The 23,589-nt window shown below is 35.6% G+C and overlaps 1 protein-coding gene across 2 annotated transcripts; it reads right to left on the minus strand.

Annotated features, from left to right (window-relative positions):
- Positions 1–2,963: 2,963 nt before the first annotated feature.
- Positions 2,964–11,692, minus strand: LOC112742364 (phosphatidate phosphatase PAH1). 2 transcript variants are annotated; one of them, XM_025791604.3, is made up of 11 exons: positions 11,286–11,692; positions 9,498–11,069; positions 8,831–9,399; positions 8,664–8,737; positions 7,966–8,050; positions 6,598–6,684; positions 6,051–6,123; positions 4,682–4,725; positions 4,482–4,610; positions 4,297–4,392; positions 2,964–3,449 (listed from the first exon to the last, which is right to left on the minus strand). In XM_025791604.3, the coding sequence occupies exons 2-11, from the start codon at positions 10,918–10,920 to the stop codon at positions 3,396–3,398; spliced, it is 2,634 nt and encodes an 877-aa protein (XP_025647389.1). In that variant the 5' UTR covers positions 10,921–11,069; positions 11,286–11,692; the 3' UTR covers positions 2,964–3,395. The 2 variants fall into 2 exon arrangements, with proteins under 2 accessions (XP_025647389.1, XP_025647399.1); XM_025791614.3 differs by lacking the exons at positions 2,964–3,449; positions 4,297–4,392; positions 4,482–4,610; ... (1 more) ...; positions 6,051–6,123; positions 6,598–6,684 and adding an exon at positions 6,834–6,881 and having other exon boundaries at positions 11,286–11,689.
- Between the last annotated feature and the right edge of the window lie 11,897 nt (positions 11,693–23,589).

Here is a 23,589-nt window from a genome sequence, read left to right on the forward strand (position 1 = left end):
GCCTCTCCTAAACATAAAAAATTTGAAAATTTTCTCATTACCCAAACCAACATACAAAATTGAAAGAGAAATGAAGAATGGGGCACGGATTTTGAATTTCGTACCACAATGGTTATATAGAATCAAAGAGCATGACGAGTGTGATGCGTGGCCACAAACGGGTCTTCGATCGGAGCTATAATTTGGTGTGGGAGGACTAATTTGCCCTATTTTAAAAAGCTACACGTTTTGGTCTAAGAGGATTAATATGTCCTGTTTTGAAAAGTTACCTGCCATGTGTGCTCCGTAACGGCCAGGTCAGCGCCACAAGAGCCACGTCAGAATTTTCCGTCGGGTTCAACGGAGTCACTTCAACGGAGAGGTAAATTTGTCCACGTTTTGAAAAGATCAGGGACATAAATATATTTTCTAATCCTTAGGGACTAAAATGTCCGCAAAAAAAAAGGTCAAGAACCTATTTGACCTTTACTCTAAAAAAATTAACTTTTCTCTTTATCAAAAGCTATTTTATCGTTCTTATTTATTACACAACTTTAAAAGAAGTACTTTTATGATAACTTTTCAGATACAAAATAACTTATCTATAATCTGCTTTTAATATAAGTCCTTATATTTAAAAAAAAATTTTAAAAGAACTTAATTAAGTTGTTTATCCAAACTGGCCTAAGTAATGATCATCCTACAAAAATTAAACATCAAGCTAAATTATGATAATCAAATACTTAAACATGGATGATTAAAAATTAGAAATAATTATTGTCACAATAAAAGAAAAACAATCAAAGGCTGGTGGTCGTCTAAATCATATTTAAGCACAATAAATTGTTATCCTTAAATTTATTTGAATCTAACAGGGTCACTTTGCAGGGTTACTTTTTATCATCCATCCCCCAACAATATCTCATTAGTATCAATTTTCACTATAGTTAGTCTAAGGCTTCATAAAGAAATTGTAGAGATGATCCAATTAAATTTGCCGTTCCTAAAACCTCTTAATCACCTTACCCTTCAAAATCATTTTGTTGTTTCTCTACTTTCCTATAAAACGATTTTCGAGTCTTGAGTACCTAAAAGAACTATATAATTTAAATAGAGCAATACAGTTAATTAATTTCTAGCACTCTAAAATGCTAGAAGTATATGAAATGGAGATACCATGTGTATATTGCATGCGACCCAGTAAAGACAAGTGTGACAGTCAAAGGTATAAATTCAAGGAAGAAAGTTTTAACAAAGATAATAATTTAGATACAATTTAAAGTATTCAAGCATACATTCAAATTAAAATTCCATCTTTGAGTCACGTCTTAAATGTAATTGAAAATTTAAAATTCCTAGGATTCCCACAGCACCTTTGTCACGTTCTCTTCTTGCTAATTTCATAACCCATTCTTGCTACATCTGGACAATCCTGTGACCGACCAACAACACTAATCCATTTTAATTTTCCAGATCACTGGTGCCAATAATTAATAAAGCTTAATTGCTTGAATTCCTAATAAATAGAGAATAACTCCAAGTCCAACTATTGAAAAAATTCAAATAAACAATTAATTAACTAGATATGAGCTAAGTAAAACACAGATCCCAACATTAGAGCTTGATGATTGTATTAGATTCTGATTTATGAACCGCAGCTTCTCTGATTCTATCCACAAATTGCACAATAGAAAAAATTAAAACCCTAGATTAAAGGGAACCAAATAATCAAAATAGAGGGAATGAAATTGATATATTGATTTGAGAATAAGAATGAGAATTGAAACGGATCAAATTACTCATTTTTAATGAGAAGAGAAGGTTGAAGGACATTGAGAAAAGGAGAGTGAAGCATGCTGAGAAGAAGAGAGTAAAGGGAGTTGATGAGAGAATTAGAAGCGCTGAATTTTTGTTTACTCGCTGCGTTGCGTGGTGCTTTGGCGGACGTGTAGCATTTGTTACGTATCTGATTTGAATTGTTAATGTATACGTATAATAATATAGTGGCTAATTTATTTTTGTAATTTTAATAAAAAAAGTCGGATTGTTGTGGCACATCATGCTGCTCCGGCTTCACACCCTGCGGCAAGCAATACCCTGGTGGTGAGAGTCACACCACCTTGGCCCATGGGCAGTGCCTCGGCAGAGCAATACAACCACACCTGCATTCACCACCCCACCACTTTTTTCTTTTCTTTTCCTTCCTTTCTTTTTCTTTCCCATCACTTGTGAACAAAAATAACCAATACAATGTGCCAATGAGTCTTTAACTCACATGGCATATTTTCTCCCTTCCCAAAATTGGGAGTTGTCCAATTTATTTGACCAATACGTTGATACCTTCTTGTAAGCAAGCATGTAAAAATATTCAAATTTTCAAGACTCCAATCATTATTTGACATGGTAAAATTCACTTAAAAAAATATAACAAGAATCTATCATTCTCTAAAATTAAAACATAACCATAATCAATACTAATATTGTCTAATAATACCAAATATTTAAATCAATGCATTAATCTAAAATCTTATACATTTTAAACATAAAACATTAACTTATAATCTTATAATGACTAATAACACAAAATATTAAGATTTATAATACTTAAATTTCACATAAGAATAATCATCATCCATTACTAATAACACAAAATATTAATTGTATATGATAATCGGGCCACCGGACCGAGTTCGGGTGGCCTGAGCTATGACCCGGACCCGACCCGAAATAATGATTGAGTCTATTTTTGAGACTCTTATCCGGCTCTAAACCCGGTGAAATCACACCAAATTATCACCTAAAGTGTTCGGGGCCGGGTCGGGCCATGCACACCCCTAATTTATACGTAGATATCCTTTGGCTAACCAATATAATGTTAACATGTTAAAATAATAAAGTTGCATTTAAAAGCATGGAATACAGATATGGTCAATAAAAAGAGGAAAAAAAGGAAGAAAGAACGAAATAGAAGTTACAACTAGAAGTGGACATAAATATATCTGATTTAGCAAGCACTCATGCCATCATTATTCAATGATCATCCCGAATGACAAAATTATACAAGGTTTAGTACAATACAACATGTGAGCCAAACTGTTCTACAATTCTGTTGATGGCTGGATTGTAATGAATCCAGATCAATATATAATGTGGAATCAAATTTAAAGAAAAGAAATGGAGGAAAGCTCTTGCATGATCATTTAAAGAAAAGAAATGGAGGAAAGCTCTTGCATGATCATCACAATTTAGTGTTCTGCAGAAACTTACATGCCCATCAATATTTTGCATTATGAGATTGATATTACTTTCCAATCAATTATGGCACATGAAATGGGTCACATTGGATGAATGCTGGCTGTTTTGGTTAACATCTTTTGGGTGGCTCCATAGCAAAGGTTCCTTATCCAAGCATTGAACTAATCAATATCTGGTAATGGCATTCTCCAATAGTTCCATGAGTTGTAGTCCTCCTGTAATGTGTATTGTTAGATACTATTGAGGATATATTTAAATTAGTTAAAGGGATTTGCTATGGTATCCTTTATATAAGGGTATGGATACCTTTATTTAATCAATGGTTAAGATTCATTTTCAAGTTCTTTTAAATTTTAAAATTAATTTAAAAATAATTAATGAGACATGGAACAATTTCATAACCACATACAATAAAGATACTGATCCACTATAATTTTATGGGTACCATATTAGTCCCCTTAAATTGTATCTAGAATCTGTTGTGAACTCATTAGTCATCTAATTGAGGAAATAAATCCTAGAATTCCAAATTTCTAGCATATTCCATAGTGTTTATGTTATTAATCTTCTTGTTAGTGAACTTGCAGTTGTACTAATAATCCTGAGAGTTTAATTTTAATGCACTAATTACAATACCATCCAATTAGATAATTGTGTTTGTATTACTTTTTAAGATAATTGGTTAAGAAAATTTTGCTAATGTGACAACACATGATCGATGTCTATGTAAATTGATTGACAATAACAATCCATAAAAATTAAATCCATACTCATATTTGACCTAATCATTTGTATAAACATAAGTATTAGGCTAGTGGTTTGAAATCAAGCATTCTAGGAATGATATATTCAGTGTTATATGTGTATTATCTTTCTATTATCTTTAATCACAGATTCTCAGCAATGAAAATTCACTACCTTTGAATTTTTTCCTTTTAAAAGAAAAAAAAAAACAGAGATTCATGATTCTTCAGCTTATAAAAGTTAGACGTTCAAAATTTTTGACAGTAGAAGTTCAAAATTTCCATCAATTGGGAGTTGGAGATGATTGATATGTCTAACCTGTTCAACAAGCGAAGTAGGGGGAAACATGTCATTCACAAGTGTGTGTAACGATGTATACGATTTTGTACTGATACGACTAATCGCCACCTCACCCTGTAAAATTTTTCATACGCATTTTGTTGGTGCCAAGGGAAAAACAAAACAAATACTAGTTGTCATTAATATTAACCAGGGATGAATACCTTGGGGTTAATAATGAATATCTTGCCTTTGGGAATTCCAATCTTTAGGTAACTAAGTTCATCAGTGTCTCGATTACCAAACCCGGCATAGAATGGATTATAGTCCGGAGGGAAAAGTCTTCTGATGTCCTGCAAAGACAAGATTTTAGAAGATGCCTTCTAATAGTGTTTTGACCAAGTTTTCATGTTCTGACAGTTACCTCCAAACAAGCTATCTTGAATTCATGTGGTGCTCTTCTTATCACTTCCATCAGCCAAGGGTAAAATACAATAGAACAAGTCAGTCAAATCTAGAATCAATTTCCAGGAAGAAAAAACAGGCTATGATAAACAACAAATTGTAAAAGATAATAGATTTCGACGGGTGATGGGTGAAAGCATACAATACATAAATCTTTGATTTAATTTGTTGCTGGCCCCATGTTTCACCAATATTTTTTAATTAGAACCTTTCAGTTTGGAAGTTTGTAATTGAGTTCTTATACTGGATAAAAGTTTTTAATAAGGTCCTTACTAATTGTTATCTTTCAGGGGGGAAAAGTACTCAACAATCCTACAAGAATATTTTGTATTTTTTTAACAAAAATAAAAACAGTTACCAAGGACCTAATTGAAAATTTTATATAATATAGATACTCAATAGATTAATTGTAAAGAACTATTACAAACAGTTAGCTATTACAAACTTTCAAATTGTAAAGAATTAATTGAAAATTTGCAAAAACTATATGGACCAATAGAATAATTAAGTCCAAATCTTTCCACATATTAATAAAAATAAATAGCAGGCGGTCAATTATTTTCACAATTGAGCTCACAAGGATATATGTAGTCACTCAGTTTATCAAACTACTTTTAATGAATTGACTACCCCCAAAATAGTCCTAAAAAGTAAGAGATAGTCCCTCTTGTCAAGTTGCTCCATTATACACTACGGTATGACCAGTTTAGTAGTTTTCGTTCATAAATATGGCATCATTTGATTAATCTTTTTCCAAAACATTATAGTGAAATTTATTGATTAATGAAAAAGACATTACACTGCCATCTTTTGGAAATTGTCTTAAATAGTGCTAAAATAACACCATTATAATGATAAGGAGTAACATATCAGGAACGGAAATAATGATGCAATGTAACAAGCCACATCATGGGGTTAGAGATCTGACAGAGAGACTAAATTGTCTTTAGCTTTTTCTAAGTTCATGGATTAATTGTCTTTCAACAGGGACTAATTTATATGAATATGAAAATAAATGCAGACCACTTTGAAGGTTTACAAGTTATATTGCATCTATGATCTATCTATAACATTCTTATGAAATATGATTCCCTCAACCAAAAAAAAGGTAAAAAAACTGGGAAATGTAATTTTATGTTTGTTTCAGTTTGATGATGTTGACACCAATATGCAAGTCTTCGAATAGGAGCGATCAAATAAAGCACAACAGTCCATTGGCAGACAGCAAACTCATTAACGTAACACAACCAACAAATGGGAACATAATAATATTCTAGTATCTCATGCACATTGCAACCTTAACAAATCTCGTTATAGATAAGCCTCACCTTCTCGGAAAAGTGATGGAAATAAACCATCTGGTGAAATAACAACAGGTCCATTTGGTAGGGTTTTCCCATCCTGCGAATACACAAAACTCCTAAATTAAGCTACAGAAGTATTATTTACATTGATCACTGGATTGTTAAGAGGCTGAACCCCAGAAAAACAAATATACCAATCAGAAAAAAGAACTATCTTTACTTAGCTATATTACATTTGTGTAATCTAGCCATTTTGCTTATCCCCCTTTACTAGGCATTAACAAGTACATGAAAACTGGGAAGGGAGTTCATTAGACTTAAAGCATAGGGCTGAATTTGAAAATAGACAAGGATGTTAATATTGAGCCTCAATTCTCAAAAGGGTATCAAAACGAGATCAACATTCCTTTACAAGACTGAAAGGTGAATGAAAGTTGATGTTGAAATGTCTTAACCAACTCATATTGTATTATAGATTGATTTCGGAATACAGTTATTGTAGAAACGAAGATTAATTCCTTTATTGAAAACAAGTTTCTTCTGTTCGCAAAAAATCAGGTTGTTTAAATACCTGCTTTATGTTAAGCAAGAAGTTCCGGGTTAGATATGCTTGTACAATCGCACGGGCACTCAGAAATAGTAGCTGGTATCCATTTTCCTGCCACAGAATCCGGTGAGCTATAATTAAACATTAAGCTAAAATATACAGATCAATGCATACTAGTTATGATTATAAGTTTATAACATCATGCATACTAGGATGCATTTTACATTAAATAACATTAAATACATTGAAAATAATCATGGTGTTACGTTAGCATTTACCTTCTAATGAAATGACATATAAGCAAAATCCTAATCACAAATCAAATAACAATAATATTAGTAATAACTATTAATTTTGGATTTTTAGTGACAAGTGAACATCAAACTAGTGAAATATTTAAAGGAAGTAAGGTAGCATAGAAGATTTCAAATAATGACAATAAAAATATATATACTTTTATCCTAATTAGTAGTAGTTAGTATACATATGAATAATATAAAGGGGACTAGGGTTCAGTAACTCCTTTTTTATGTCTCTTAATATATAAACTGTTTATCATATACACCCATGTTGGCCAAATTTCTAAAAAAGCAACAACCGTTGCTTTCATATACATCACCTTTAACAATGCTGCCAGCCGATATAGTTCAAGAAAGTTGTTCTAAAATTAGTTGAAAGTCATTGAACTTAATATTTGATTTACATTTTAATTTTCTTAAACAAGTATTAAATTATCTTTTGAAATTTACAAAGTAAGCATTGAACCATATTTTTACAATTTAGTAAAGTAGAAAGAAATCCGTAAATGGCATATAGTCACAAAAGCCGACCATATCCTATTTGAACCATTTCAGTTAGATGGCTATATATAACAGCCATCACCACACTATCCTTCTGATCAAATGTGCTTGCTAAACTGAGCAAATCACACCTGAACAGACTTCAGCCTTGTCTGATCAATATCAATTCTGAGCTCAGAGAAGGTTTCCAACCCTTCTGTATTATCCAAGGGATATAACTTTGGGGGAATTTTTTATCTTTTAAAGAAGTGTGTTTATATCATGCAACAAGCACTTACAACATACAGCTTACCTAATCCTTACTATAAAATATCCAAGAAGTAAATTTAAGTTACTTGGTAGACAAATTTTCTGATCTTTGTCCCTAACAAAGGTCCCTTGTCAGTTATCACAAATTCAAACCCGTAATTTGTGAATCATGTATAATGTGTTGAGAAGGAAATTGTAACAGAAACATAACTAAGCAGCAATGAAACAACCGTAGAAATTGCTTTGTAAAGAGACATCCTTGGAAGATCTGTTGCTATTATTAACCATGTTACAATACCAATGTCAAAACCGAATATGTATGTAAGCAGAAACATGTGCTTACCTTAATGGCAGAGAAAAGCCTTGCTACTCCAGATTGTGTCCAATCTCTGCCAACTAAGGGCATGAATTGCCCCAAAACATCAGACCTAAAGAGAAAATTAAATAAAAGAAAAAACTAAGATGCTGATAGTGATTCTCAAGATATAATATCACTCTTTGTTCTATTCACTCTATGTTTCTTCTTTAAATCAACATTCAATAAGATATGTCTATCTAGGCATAACAGCATATGCAGTTATATTCAGCATTCTTTTCTTTTTCATCAACATATAGCAAAGGGAAAAATTGGCATAGGCGAATGGTTCTAGAAAAGATAACCAAAAAGTTAAAACAAACATCACTAATAAATCAAAGGAGTAGGAGAATTTTACATAGAATTCACATAGATTAGAAGCTTTTTGTCATTTATAAGTATACTTAACACACAATAAGCTTACTCCAAATTTGACTTGAAGAAGACAAATAACTACCAATTTGAAACAACATATTCAACATTGAGATCCTACACCCCTCTTATTTTTTCTCATGTAAAAAGTCTTGAAAGCATCAAGGATTACAAAAAATTAAATAATACATGGATAAAGGGATTTCATTTAGAATAAATTTAAATTCAAATGTGGAACAGTAGAAATAGTCAGGTAATCCCATCTCAAGATTAAAAGAATATTTAGTAGCCTAAGCAGAAATATTAGTCCATACTTGGTAATAGTTCCATCAACATCTGAAATCACAATTCTTGTGTTCCACTTCCACAAATATATGTGAGCATCAACCTGTTATGTAATTAAATTTCTCTCAAATAAACAAAAACGAACCACTGAACAGGGCTTTATATGACAAATTTGAAAGTCTATGAATAATGAAACCTGTTGTGTTCCGAGAACCCTTGTAGAGAAACTGAAGGTTACCAAATTTTGACCATCTTTAAGATCCAAGGATGCTATCTGCTCATTAGTCGGAACATTTGTCCTTACAAATTGCTTACGAGAAATTCCCTGGGTACCAGAAGGCTCTACAAGTGTGGACTCGGAATCCAAAAACACGTCTTCATTCGAGTCATTGCTAGTAGAGTGCTCAAGAGTCTTGACCTTTCTAAAAGGTATTGGCCAGAGTCTCCATCTTCGTCCAGATGACGATGACCCAGGCTCATCATCTTTAGACTTCAGCGAGTAATCTTGTTCCACATTAATTGTATCTTTTGGCTCAACAGGTAAATCTAAACCATAGGCAGCAATTCCAAGAACAATAGGAGCAGCCTTTTCCCATGTCAAGTACCTCTCTTTAAACTTGATAATAAGATTTTGATTCTTAATTATCGATGGCGCAGAGCATGTAAAGTCCTCTGCAGAAACACGATGTGCTTCAAACACTTCCGCAGCAGCTTCCAAACCCATACCCACCTTAAGTTCATGACCACAAAGTGAGATCTCAAATCCTGCGAATTATGAGATTAATGAAATTAAATTAATAAACCATTAATGCTAAATCAAGAATTTCCTATTCAAGTGAACTGTTTTGCAGCATATGACATACCCAAACCCGAATGACTTTGGTCCCCTTTATCTGAAGTGTCTCTATCGGGTTCCACTACCTCACTTTTATCACTAATATCTTCAAGTGCAGGGGCTTGTTGACTCTCATCTACACCACCATTAGAGCTCAACATGCAATCGTGTCCATTGTTCTGTTCAGTACCAATAGCAACAGAACAAGGGCCAGAACTAATCTCAACTTCTCCAGATGCATTATTGTCAACCTCTGGAAGCTGCAATACTGAATTTGGTGATCCATGGCCATTCGATGAAGTAGAACCAGTAGATAACTCTTCTTGATGTTGTATAAAGCTCTTTTGTTTAATTCGATCATCAGCTGGAAAACATGCATTAGATCCCTCTGGTGAAATTTGAAAAGTGACATTTCCACCTTGCTGAGATAAATTTAGTGGCCCCAAACAGCTTTTGGAAACCTTCTGTGTCACAATAGCAGATCCAACCATTTCTGAATCAGCTTGCATTTTAAGATCATCTTCTTTTAAACCCGAGGGCTCCTGGGCATGAGAAATATGTTGTTCATCATGTTGACAAACTTCTGGCTGGAGTTGAGAAGTAATATCATCACCATTAGTGTCGCATCTTGAATCATCACCATTAGTGTCGCATCTTGGCGTGCCATCAGCTTTTGTAGCATCCAGCTGACCAATATAATTAGCAGCCCAAGAATTTTCACCAGAAATAAGCTCTTCATTGCCTTCACATATGTCAGCCTCTTCACCCGGGCCAAGATGAAATTGAGGGGTTTTTAACTGCAGATTCTCCTCATTCTGCTCCGACTCTGAGATAGGGGCCGTCAATACATGGCCATCAACAACCAAGACCATCTCTGGATGGGAACCCTGTGAATCAACAAAATTCTCTCCCTCTAGACTATCATACGCATTGGAATATTCTGAGAAGTCAACTGAATCAGCGAGAGATGATTGATCTTCTTGGTATTCATAAAATCTCCGATCACCTTCAGATTCGGCCCTTTGAATTGCTCCAGAGACACCATTTTCTCTTTTCAACTTAAGCACCCCAGAATCCGAGATGCTATGATCAAGTCTATGGCCATTAGGCAAAAAACCGTTACTATTATTATTAGAACCTATAGCATCCGCATTTGAGTCGATTCCTTTGTCATCATCCACCTCCTTCACAAAATAAGCCTCCCCAGAATTATCAAGATACATATGAAAGCTGGCTTCATCACCATTAACATTTATCCGAACAATCTTTTCGGCGCCTTTGAGAACACCCTGAAACTTACCAAACCGAACATACCAAGGTGTGCTCCGGAAGGTCCCATCTTGCTGCTGAACAACAATCACATCAACAGCACCACCAAAAGGGTGAAAAGGGGTAGCAACTGAGTACACACCTTGTGTTATCAAGCTTCCAACTTTGCCTACCACATTCATTTTCTTGTGAAAGAAGCTCAAAAAACACAACCCAAAGTTCAAGCCTCACTTTCAATCTAAAACTAAACTCAAACCATATCAGCAAATCATTCCTTCAACCTTTGTTACTTTTAAAGTTACTATAGTTCTTTGATCAACAATATCATTCGCTGCATGGCATAAATGAACAAAACCAACATAAATAAATTTTAAAACTAACAACTAAAAACAGATTAAACAAACAGATATCGTGGGTTTAACACTTAAAAATCTTAAACCACGAAACTCTTTTTCCTTAACATGATAACAAATATCGAAAATCAAAGCTGAAAACAAAAATCAACTCGGACAAAAAATAAATAAAAATTATGAAAAAAAAAACTTACAAATTCCGACTAATAAAAAATGAAGAAAACCAATCTCGTAGCCACAGAAAATCGATGGCGAATTTCAAAATTTCGGAATGGTGCTCTCGAATTCTTCTACTACCGTTCTTGATGATGCTAATTCTCCTCCTCCTCTTACTCCTTGGTGGTTTTCAATTTTTCGTGTGGAGACTTCACACTTCAAAGTACCAAGTTCTGGAGGATTTGGAGACTGGAATTAAAAAAAGAAAAAAAAGAAAAAGAAAATGAAGGGGAAAAAAATGAGAAAAGAAAAACAAGGTTTAAGAGACCAACACCTCACTCTCCAAACGCAATTAAATAGTTATTCCCACACTCAAAGTCTCCTCCTAACTAATCCATATTTTTCCAACCATGTTACAAGAAAAAATACCTGTGCAGATAACAGTATGAAAATACGAATACAAATTAAAAAAATACGAACCGTATACGGGGGCTTTTTCGTAATATCATTTGTTTTCTTGGTCCTGAAATTTTGAAACTCGGAATAAATGGGAACACCGACCACCTCGTCTGGCTCTTGTGGAAGTGTAATTAAAATTCGGGGAAAACAATGAAATTTCCGCTGAAATTACGAAAGCGTCCCTGGTGGGATAATTTGTGTATTTTTTGTTTGGTTTAATTAATTTTGGGATCTATGAAAATGAAATGGTTTATTCTCGCTCTCTGTTTCGGAATATTACTTGGCTTATTAGTTGGGAAATTTTGGCAATTTTTTATTGCGCACGCGTTGACCACGTGACTGATGCATTTAGGTAGGTGATTGTTTAAGGGAGAACAGGGAAAAGGCAGATGAGAAGGAGAATAAAAGCTTGGTTTAGTGAGTGACGTGTGGGCAACTGCGCATGCTGTATTAATATGTCATGCAAAAGTTGCTGACCTAAAGAAGGAAACTTCTCTCACATAAAATTCTAAAAAAAAAATAGATTAATATTTAAATTCGTTTCAAAAGATAATTTATTTTTTGAATTCATTTTAAAAAATTTTATTAATCATATTTATTTTTGAAAGGTAGAATTATAATTATTTTTATTTTAGTACTATTTTTATCTATTAATATAAAATTTTTAGATAGTAACATTGAGGTTATTCAAATGTCAATTGTATGTTTGACCATTATTCATGTCATCTGTTGTTATTTTAATGGCATGTCTATCACGATGAATGACCCATATCCTTCGCAGAGGTCTTGGCTGATGTATGCATTATATGTACGAATGCACATTCTTTCAAATGTATTAGAACAGTAATATTTCAATTATTTTAACCGTTAAGTTGAATTATAAAAAATATATATCTTCGATGCATTAGGATTGTGGGACGTCAACTTAACGACTCACCAACATCGTGTCGTAGGACTAAACGATTATTTTTTCTTTAGTCTGGTAGCTCTCGTTTATCTGCAAGGTAACGATCTGTGAATCGCTACACACTATATAATATATTAATTAAAATCAGTAGTTAAAACAATTAAAAGAGCAGTATTTTTGGTATATTTAAAATTTTTCCTATGATATGTATATACATATTTATTATTACATGTCAATGTAAAAGAGCAAAACCTTTAACCTACTTCAATAGAGGGGTATATTAATATATATGATATTTGTATGTAGGTGTTTGTTATTGTGCCTAAAAAGTAAAAAGTATTGTTTAATTACTAAAATAGGTAAAATAATTAATTCTAAATTTAAAAATATAGAAGTTAAAAAATTTTAAATATTTTAAAGTTACTATTAAAGGTAATTTAGACAAAAGTTAGACACCAAACAAAAGGCACCATAGAATTGTCCTTATATGTATATATATATTTATCATTACATGTTAATGTGAAAGAGCATATAACCTTTAACCTACTACATTAAAAGGGATCGCAAAATGGGTTATCCATCCGTTAAGGTGTGCCCCAAAATAAGGTAAGTCGGTCCATCCTGCCAAACCAATACAGGCCAACAATTATAAATTGTCCCGTTAAATGGTGGGCTGGTGGCTGGGTTGGCGGACTGTCCATCTACTCTTTTTTTTTTAATCTAAATATAATAATATAATATGCATTTTCAATAAATTTCCAACTTTAACCTCCATGAAGTTATCCATTAGACCATTATAGAATTCATCTTCCGAATTCCTGAAAAAAAAGAAAGCAACAAATCTGATTACTAGTAGTTAAGGTTCTAAAAATCGAACCGGTCAATAAATCGGTAAGGTGAGTGGTTTAACAGTTCAACAATTTAACTGAGGTTCAATCGGAGTTCAACCGGTTTAATTAAATATAAAATAAAATTTTTATAATCAGCAACCATCACAAACACAAACACAAACTTGCACAAATTAAATACAATCAACAACTAAATAGAATTATTAACAAAAATTTATACAATTTCTAATCACATCAGCAAACCAGCATATATCCAATTTTAGAACACAATCAACATTTAACAATTACATCCAGAAATTTAAAAGACAAACTCAAAAGCTAAAAGATACATGCAATTTCATAACACAATCAACATTTAACAATTACATCCAGAAATTTAGAAGACAAACTCAGAAGTTAGAATCCATTACAATTGGACAATAAAATCAGAAATCAACAAAAAATTAACAAAAAATCATCAACAATCAACAAAATTATTTCAGAAAAATTAACTCAAAGCTAGAAAAATTAACTCAGTTAGAAGGACAGTGGACTTCAACAACTGTCGGAGGATGAAGGTGAAAGCAAGGGTTGCTACTGTGAGTAAGCAACCGTGGGAGAGATACAGAGAGCTTGAAGAGAGAGATGCGACGGCGAGAAGAGCTCCGAGCGTGGCGATGGCGAGAAAAGATCCGATCTGTAGAGACCACTTCTGGGGGTGATGGCACGATGACAGAGACACAAGTTCAGAGCGGCTGAAAACGACGAAGACAGAGGAGGGATTGATGACCAGGGCAGAGATGGCGATGCAAACAGTAGCTCTGAGCAGATCTGGCGAGATTGGAGCCAAGCTGACAGCGAGGGAGGAACGTCGCCGGAGATGAGGATCGAGCAACCACGAGCACGCGACGAGAATAGGGCGAGGAGAAGATGAACGTTGAGCGACGACAGCACCCTCTCGCTAAGGAGAAGAGTTCGGCGTTGAAGAGTGGATGGTGGCTGGGTGCTGCTGTGGAAAAAGGGTTAGGGTTGGGTTCACCTTTGAGTCAGAGAAACAAAGGGAGGATGGTGGCTGCGGCTTCCAAGGGGGTTTGGGGCTAGATTCTTCTCTAGAGATCGAATTTCAGAGAGGAAGGGAGGGGTGGGATGATGGTATGGGATAGCGGCTAGGGTTTCCATCTTCAGGGGTATATTTTTCATATATATATATATGTATATATATATATATGTATATATATATATATACATATATATATACAACACAAAAAACGGCGACGTTTTAAGTCTAGTCCTGAACCGAAAACCCTTAAAAAACTCGACCGGTTCTGGCAGTTCACCGGTTAACCGCTGACGTTGGGATTTTTGCTAGTAAAAAATTTTATAAAAATAGTCGCGTTGTAGATATAGATTCTAAACCAACAGAAATCCCTTCGTGCAAACGTTTTGGTTGTCACAAGTAACAAACCCCTTTAAAATTGATAACCGAGTATTTAACGGGTCGTCTTCTCAAGGAACTGCAGGGAAGTATGTTCTTATTATTGGTTATGGAGATTGTAAATTTGGGGTTTCAAGAATGAGGAACAAGTTTGACAAACAAATTAAATGGCAATTAAAAATAAATAAATAACTATAAAATAAACTTTTGGCAAGGTATGAGAAATTGGAAGTCCAGACTTAGTTATCCTTATCAATAATGAAAGTTGAATCTTAATTCCACTTAGTTGACCTTTACTAAAGCAAAGGAAAGTCAAGCGACTAATTAGTTTGATCTTCGAATCCTATTTATTTCCTAAGAAAAGGTTGGGATTATTGAAGTTCAATTCAATTAGCAAAGATAACAATTATCAATTATATTGAGTTGAGATAACTCCTGAGTTACTGATTTCTTAACCAAAACCAAAAGGGGAAAAAGTAAATCTACTGGAATAAAAATGTCTTCAAATCGGAAGCAACAATAACATAAATAAAAGAAAGCAATCATTAAATCTGAAAATACCTCAAATAACATTAATTTAAATAATAATCTGTAGCATAAAAGAATTTATAGATTAAATGGCAAAAGTGAATAATCAACTAAAGTAATGGAATGAATAAAAGTGAAAGGGAAGCTTAAAGTAAAGGAACATTAAACCTGGGATCGAGAGTCACTTCTAAAACTAAGAGAAGTCCTAAATCCTAATCCTAAGAGAGAGAAGAGAGAACCTCTCTCAAAACTAAATCTAAATCATGGAAAATAACTAAATTGTGAGCTCCCTTTGAATGGATGCATTCCCACACTTTATAACCTCTAATCTGTGCTTTCTGTACTTAGATCTGGGCCAAAAGGGCTTCAGAAATCGCTGAGAGCGTTTTCTGTAATTTCTGGTGCGTGGCCTTTGTGAGTAAGTACTTAAGAGCAGCATGGTCAGTGTACACAATCACTTTTGATCCTACTAGATAGGATCTAAACTTGTCAATGGCATAGACCACTGCAAGTAACTCTTTTTCTGTGGTTGTGTAATTCTTCTGTGCATCATTTAGAACACGGCTGGCATAATAAATGACATGCAGAAGTTTGTTATGCCTCTGTCCCAACACTGCACCAATGGCATGGTCACTGGCATCACACATTAGTTCGAATGGCAATGTCCAGTCTGGTGCAGAGATGACTGGTGCTGTGACCAGCTTAGCTTTCAGGGTCTCAAATGCCTGCAGACACTGTGTGTCAAACACAAATGGTGTGTCAGCAGCTAGCAGGTTGCTCAGAGGTTTTGCAAATTTTGAAAAATCTTTTATAAACCTTCTGTAGAATCCTGCATGCCCCAAAAAGCTTCTGATTGCCTTAACATTGGCAGGTGGTGGTAATTTTTCAATTACCTCTACCTTTGCCTTATCCACCTCTATTCCCTTGCTTGAAATTTTGTGTCCAAGGACAATTCCTTCAGTCACCATAAAGTGACATTTCTCCCAGTTTAAAACCAGGTTAGTCTCTTGGCACCTTTTCAGGACAAGTGCTAGGTGGTTAAGACAGGAGCTGAATGAGTCTCCATATACTGAGAAGTCATCCATGAAGACTTCCAGGAATTTCTCCACCATATCAGAGAAGATGGATAGCATGCATCTCTGAAAGGTTGCAGGAGCATTACACAGACCAAAAGGCATCCTCCTGTAGGTTAAACACGCCAGAAGGGCAAGTAAATGCAGTTTTCTCTTGGTCTTGAGGATCTACTGTAATTTGGTTGTAACCTGAATAGCCAACCAAAAAGCAGTAATAATCATGACCAGCTAGTCTTTCTAGCATTTGGTCTATGAATGGTAAAGGAAAATGATCCTTTCTGGTGGCTGTATTGAGCCTTCTGTAGTCAATACACATACGCCACCCTGTGACTGTTCTTGTAGGAACCAGTTCATTTTTTTCATTATGAACTACTGTCATGCCTCCCTTCTTGGGGACAACTTGGACAGGGCTCACCCAGGGCTATCAGAAATAGGATAAATAATCCCAGCCTCTAGTAATTTAGTGACCTCTTTCTGCACCACCTCCTTCATGGCTGGATTCATCCGCCTTTGTGGTTGGACCACTGGTTTGGCATTATCCTCCAATAGGATCTTGTGCATGCATCTTGCTGGGCTAATGCCCTTAAGATCACTTATGGACCACCCAAGAGCTGTCTTGTGTGTCCTTAGCACTTGAATCAGTGCTTCCTCTTCCTGTGGATTTAAAGCAGAGCTTATGATTACAGGAAAGGTATCACTTTCTCCCAGAAATGCATATTTCAGGGATGGTGGTAATGGTTTGAGCTCGGGTTTGGGAGGTTTCTCCTCTTCCTGAGGGATTTTCAGAGGTTCTATTATTCTCTCTGATTCCTCCAAATCAGGCTGAACATCTTTAAAGATGTCCTCTAGCTCTGATTCGAGACTCTCAGTCATATTGATCTCTTCCACCAAAGAGTCAATAATGTCAGCGCCTATGCAGTCATTTGATGTGTCTGGATGCTGCATAGCTTTTACAACATTCAACTTGAACTCATCCTCATTGACTCTCAGGGTTACTTCCCCTTTTTGTACATCAATGAGAGTTCGTCCAGTTGCTAGGAAAGGTCTTCCTAGAATGAGAGTTGCACTCTTGTGCTCCTCCATTTCCAGCACTACAAAGTCAGTTGGAAAGGCGAATGGCCCAACCTTGACAATCATGTCCTCAATTATGCCTGATGGATATTTAATGGAGCCATCAGCAAGTTGGAGGCATATCCGGGTTGGTTTGACTTCTTCAGTCAACCCAAGCTTTCTGATAGTGGATGCAGGTATTAGATTGATGCTTAATCCAAGGTCACACAGGGCTGTCTTGGTGCAAGCACCTTCTAATGTGCATGGTATCATAAAGCTTCATGGATCTTGAAGCTTTTCTGGTAAGCTTTTCAGAATGACTGCACTGCACTCTTCAGTGAGAAATACTTTTTCAGTTTCTCTCCAATCCTTCTTATGACTTAAGATCTCTTTCATGAACTTAGCATAAGAAGGTATTTGCTCAAGTGCCTCTGCAAACAGAATCTTTATTTCAAGAGTCCTTAGATAGTCTGCAAAGCGGGCAAATTGCTTATCCTGCTCCGCTTGGCAGAGTTTCTGAGGATAAGGCATCTTGGCTTTATATTCTTCAACCTTAGTTGGTGCAGGTTTATTCCTTACAGAAGTGGTTGAAGAAGCCTTTTTAGAGGGGTTACTATCAGCACTCTCAGGTGTTTGATCCTCTATTGGCATTTGAACACCAGGATTGGGTGAAGAATGGGTGTTTAACGCCAACTTTTCCCCCTTTTTTGGCGTTTGAACGCCAGAACTGGGCAGGGAATGGGCGTTTAACGCCAGCTTTCCCCCCTTTTCTGGCGTTTGAACGCCAAAAGTATTCCTCTCTGGGCTCTTACTGTCCTTAGAGGGATTTTGGACAGTGGTTTGGTTATCCTCTGTCAATTGTTCCTTTATTGGCTTTTTGCTACTTTGAGCAGTGTTATTCAATGTCTTCCCACTCCTCAGTTGAACTGTTTGGCATTCTTCTGTTATCTGTTTAGATAGCTACTGTTTTGCCTGATTCAACTGTGATTCTATGTTCTTGTTAGCAATTTTAGTTTCTTGGAGCATCTCTTTAAATTCTGCTAACTGTTTTGTCATCAGGTGTAATTGCTGATTAAGCTCAATCATCTGTTCTTGAGGATTAGGATCAGTGGCTACTGCCATAACTTCTTCTTTTGTGGAGAACTCATTGCTAGAGTACAAATGTTGATTTCTAGCAACAGTATCTATAAGCTCTTGAGCCTCCTCAATCGTCTTCTTCATGTGTATAGATCCACGTGCTGAGTGGTCTAAAGACATCTGAGCTTTTTCTGTAAGCCCATAGTAGAAGATGTCTAACTGTACCCACTCTGAAAATATTTCAGAGGGGCATTTTCTTAGCATACCTCTATACCTCTCCCAAGAATTATAAAGGGATTCATTATCCTCTTGTTTAAAGCCTTGGATGTCCAGCCTTAGCTGTGTCATCCTTTTTGGAGGATAAAATTGATTCAGGAATTTGTCTGATAACTGTTTCCATGTCTTTATGCTTGCTGTAGGTTGGTTATTCAACCACCTCTTAGCTTGATCTTTTACAGCAAATGGAAACAGTAATAATCTGTAGACATCGTGATCCACCTCTTTATCACGTACTGTGTCAGCAAGTTGTAGGAATTGTGCCAGAAACTCAGTAGGTTCTTCCTGTGGAAGACCGGAATATTGGCAATTTTGCTGCACCATGATAATGAGTTGAGGATTTAGCTCAAAGCTGCTTGCTTTAATGGGAGGTATATGGATGCTACTCCCATATGCAGCTGTAATGGGGTTAGCATATGACCCCAGAGTCCTTCTGGACTGTTCAATTCCACTTAAGTCCATGATGGAGAAAGGGAATATGATATGAATTTACAAGTAAAGTAAAATATATTTTTTTAATTAAAGGTGACCGAAAAAAAATAAAATAAAATAAATGGAAAATAAAATAAAATTTCGAAAATTAAAAGAAAATAAGATCAAAGCAAATTGAAAACTGAATCAATTAGTTAATTAAAAAGATTTTGAAATTAGCAATTGAAGAGATATGATTGAAAATTATTTTGAAAAATATTTGATTTTTGAAATGAGGAAAGAGAAAAACAACAAAATGACACCAAACTTAAAATTTTTAGAAAATCAAACACAAATTTTCGAAAATTTTAAAGGAAAAACACAAAGAAGACACCAAACTTAGAATTTTTAAAGAACAAGAAAGGACTAAGAACATGGAAATTCGAAAAATTAAAAGAAAACAAAAGCATGCAATTGACACCAAACTTAAAATGTGAAACTAAACCCAAATAAAAGACTCTAAACCGACAAAAACAAAACAGTCCTAATCTAAGCAACAAGATAGACCGTCAGTTGTCCAAACTCAATAATCCCCGGCAACGGCGCCAAAAACTTGGTGCACGAAATTGCAATCACACTTTTACAATCCCGCACAACTAACCAGCAAGTGCACTGGGTCGTCCAAGTAATACCTTATGTGAGTAATGGTCGATCCCACGGAAATTGTCGGCTTGAAGCAAGCTATGGTTATCTTGTAACTCTTAGCCAGGATATCAATAATTATCACGGTTGATTGTAAAAAGCAGAAGAACATGAAATAAATACTTGTTTTTGCAGTAATGGAGAACAGGTTGAGGTTTTGGAGATGTTCTATCTTCTGAACCTCTGCTTTCCTACTGTCTTCTTCTTCAAGCACGCTAGTCTCCTTCCATGGCAAGCTGTATGTAGGGTTTCACCGTTGTCAATGGCTACCTCCCATCCTCTCAGTGAAAATGTTCAACGCGCTCTGTCACAGCACGGCTAATCATCTATCGGTTCTCAATCAGGTTGGAATAGAATCCAGTGATCCTTTTGCGTCTGTCACTAACGCCCAGCCTTCAGGAGTTTGAAGCTCGTCACAGTCATTCAATCCCTGAATCCTACTCAGAATACCACAGACAAGGTTTAGACCTTCCGGATTCTCTTGAATGCCACCATCAATTCTAGCTTATACCACGAAGATTCTGATTAAGGAATCCAAGAGATATCTACTCAATATAAGGTAGAACGGAGGTGGTTGTCAGGCACACGTTCATAGTTGAGAATGATGATGAGTGTCACGGATCATCACATTCATCAGGTTTAGGAACAAATGATATCTTAGAATGGAAGCAAGCATGATTGAATGAAAAACAGTAGTAATTGCATTAATCCATCAAGACACAGCAGAGCTCCTCACCCCCAACCATGGGGTTTAGAGACTCATGCCGTAGAAGATACAATGAGAAACGTGTAAAGTGTCATGAGGTACAGATACAATGTCAAACGATCCTATTAATAGTGAACTAGTAACCTAGGATATACAGAAATGAGTAAATGACTTAAAAATCCACTTCCGGAGTCCACTTGGTGTGTGCTTGGGCTGAGCATTGAAGCTTTGATGTGTAGAGACTTTTTCTGGAGTTAAACACCAGCTTTCATGCCAGTTTGGGCGTTTAACTCCAATTCTTATGCCAGTTCCGGCGTTAAACGCCGGGAATTCTGTAGCTGATTTGCAACGCCGGTTTGGGCCATCAAATCTCGGGCAAAGTATGGACTATTATACATTGCTGAAAAGCCCAGGATGTCTACTTTCTAACACCGTTGAGAGCGCGCCAATTGGGCTTCTGTAGCTCCAGAAAATCCATTTCGAGTGCAGGGAGGTCAGAATCCAACAGCATCTGCAGTCCTTTTCAGTCTCTGAATAAGATTTTTGCTCAGGACCCTCAATTTCAGCCAGAAAATACCTGAAATCACAGAAAAACATACAAACTCATAGTAAAGCCCAAAAAAGTGAATTTTAACTAAAACCTAATAAAAATATAATAAAAACTAACTAAAATATACTAAAAACATACTAAAAACAATGCCAAAAAGCGTATAAATTATCCGCTCATCAGTAGCTTTCTTCTAATTCAAACTCTTCTTCATTACTTACGAAGGGCATGGGAGGTTGTGCTTCTTCTTCTTTAATTTCCATATCTTGATCAACCTCTTCCAAGTCTTCAACTATGATATGCCTTGGAGGTTGTACACCCTCATCAGCATCAATTTCAATCGCCTTGGAAGGAAGCTATATGTCTTGACATTCCCATGGAGGTTCAGCATTTCCTAAGTCTTCAACCATTTCTTCTTCTTCAATAATTCTGGCTTCCTCCACTTGTTCCAGTACAAATTCATGCTCTTTACTGTCCACCGGAGTTTCTAATGTCTCCTTCATGCTACGTTCTTCATTAGGTTGTCCACATGAAGCCATGGGGGTTCCTTGAGTGTCCGAACGTCGGGAAGCCAATTGATTTATTGCTTGATTCAATTGATGAAGGGTTGCCTGAAATTGATCCACTATTTTCTGGAAATGATCCCTTGACTCTTGTTGCGCTCGGCTATCATAAGTAGGATCATAGTGCTCTTGGATTGATGGATATGGAGATGGTTTATATTGAAGTGGTGGTTCTTGGGAGTAATTGGGGTGGAATTGGGGTGGTTCTATATATGGTTCATACGATTCATAGGGTGGTTGGTATGGTGGATATGGGTTAGGGTCATATGGAGGTGAATGGCGAAAAGGGGCTTGTGAGTGTGGTGGTTCAAAGTCATGTTGAGGATATCTATCATTTTGGTATGCATTGTAGAGTGGTCTTTGTCTGTGATATCTAGGAGGGTGTTGTTGCCTAAAGGGTTGATCAGATCCTCTTGGCTCCATCCGTCTTTGATTGCTTTGACCTTGATGCATATTCCTGTTATAGCTTCCTCTTCCTGCAACATAGTTATAACCAGACTCATAGCCAAAGGGGTGAAAGTTCATAGTAGTGAGAGAAAATAAAAAGAGAAACTAACAAAAAGAAAGTATTTTGAAAAAGATATAATTTTTGAAATTTTTTTTGAAACAAATTTACAATAACCAATAATAAGGCACATGTTTGCAATTCCCCGGCAACGGCGCCATTTTGACGTTAGGATTTTTGCTAGTAAAGAATTTTATAAAAATAGTCACGTTGTAGATATAGATTCTAAACCAACAGAAATCCCTTCGTGCAAACGTTTTGGTTGTCACAAGTAACAAACCCCTTTAAAATTGATAACCGAGTATTTAAACCTCGGGTCGTCTTCTCAAGGAACTGCAGGGAAGTATGTTCTTATTATTGGTTATGGAGATTGTAAATTTGGGGTTTCAAGAATGAGGAATAAGTTTGACAAACAAATTAAATGGCAATTAAAAATAAATAAATAACTGTAAAATAAACTTTTGGCAAGGTATGAGAAATTGGAAGTCCAGACTTAGTTATCCTTATCAATAATAATGAAAGTTGAATCTTAATTCCACTTAGTTGACCTTTACTAAAGCAAAGGAAAGTCAAGCGACTAATTAGTTTGATCTTCGAATCCTATTTATTTCCTAAGAAAAGGTTGGGATTATTGAAGTTCAATTCAATTAGCAAAGATAACAATTATCAATTATATTGAGTTGAGATAACTCCTGAGTTACTGATTTCTTAACCAAAACCAAAAGGGGAAAAAGTAAATCTACTGGAATAAAAATGTCTTCAAATCGGAAGCAACAATAACATAAATAAAAGAAAGCAATCATTAAATCTGAAAATACCTCAAATAACATTAATTTAAATAATAATCTGTAGCATACAAGAATTTATAGATTAAATGGCAAAAGTAAATAATCAACTAAAGTAATGGAATGAATAAAAGTGAAAGGGAAGCTTAAAGTAAAGGAACATTAAACCTGGGATCGAGAGTCACTCCTAAAACTAAGAGAAGTCCTAAATCCTAATCCTAAGAGAGAGAGGAGAGAACCTCTCTCAAAACTAAATCTAAATCATGGAAAGTAACTAAATTGCGAGCTCCCTTTGAATGGATGCATTCCCACACTTTATAACCTCTAATTTGTGCTTTCTGTACTTAGATCTGGGCCAAAAGGGCTTCAGAAATCGCTGGGAGCGTTTTCTGTCATTTCTGGTGCGTGGCCTCTGTCACACGTCCGCGTGGGTCATGCGGTCGCGTCGGTCATGCGGCCGCGTCGTATGCGATTCGCTCAAGGTGCGCGGT

The sequence above is a fragment of the Arachis hypogaea genome, chromosome 2 (genome assembly GCF_003086295.3).
Source record: "Arachis hypogaea cultivar Tifrunner chromosome 2, arahy.Tifrunner.gnm2.J5K5, whole genome shotgun sequence".
Lineage (NCBI taxonomy): Eukaryota > Viridiplantae > Streptophyta > Magnoliopsida > Fabales > Fabaceae > Arachis > Arachis hypogaea.

Bases quoted from the DNA above. Each gene is read 5' to 3' on its own strand.
- LOC112742364 (XM_025791604.3), bottom strand. From the start codon at position 10,920: ATGAATGTGGTAGGCAAAGTTGGAAGCTTGATAACACAAGGTGTGTAC. The intron at 6,685-7,965 runs GTAAGCACATGT...ATTCTGTGGCAG, and splicing joins GGCTTTTCTCTGCCATTAAG to GAAAATGGATACCAGCTACT. The intron at 6,124-6,597 runs GTATTTAAACAA...GTGTATTCGCAG, and splicing joins TCTTGCTTAACATAAAGCAG to GATGGGAAAACCCTACCAAA.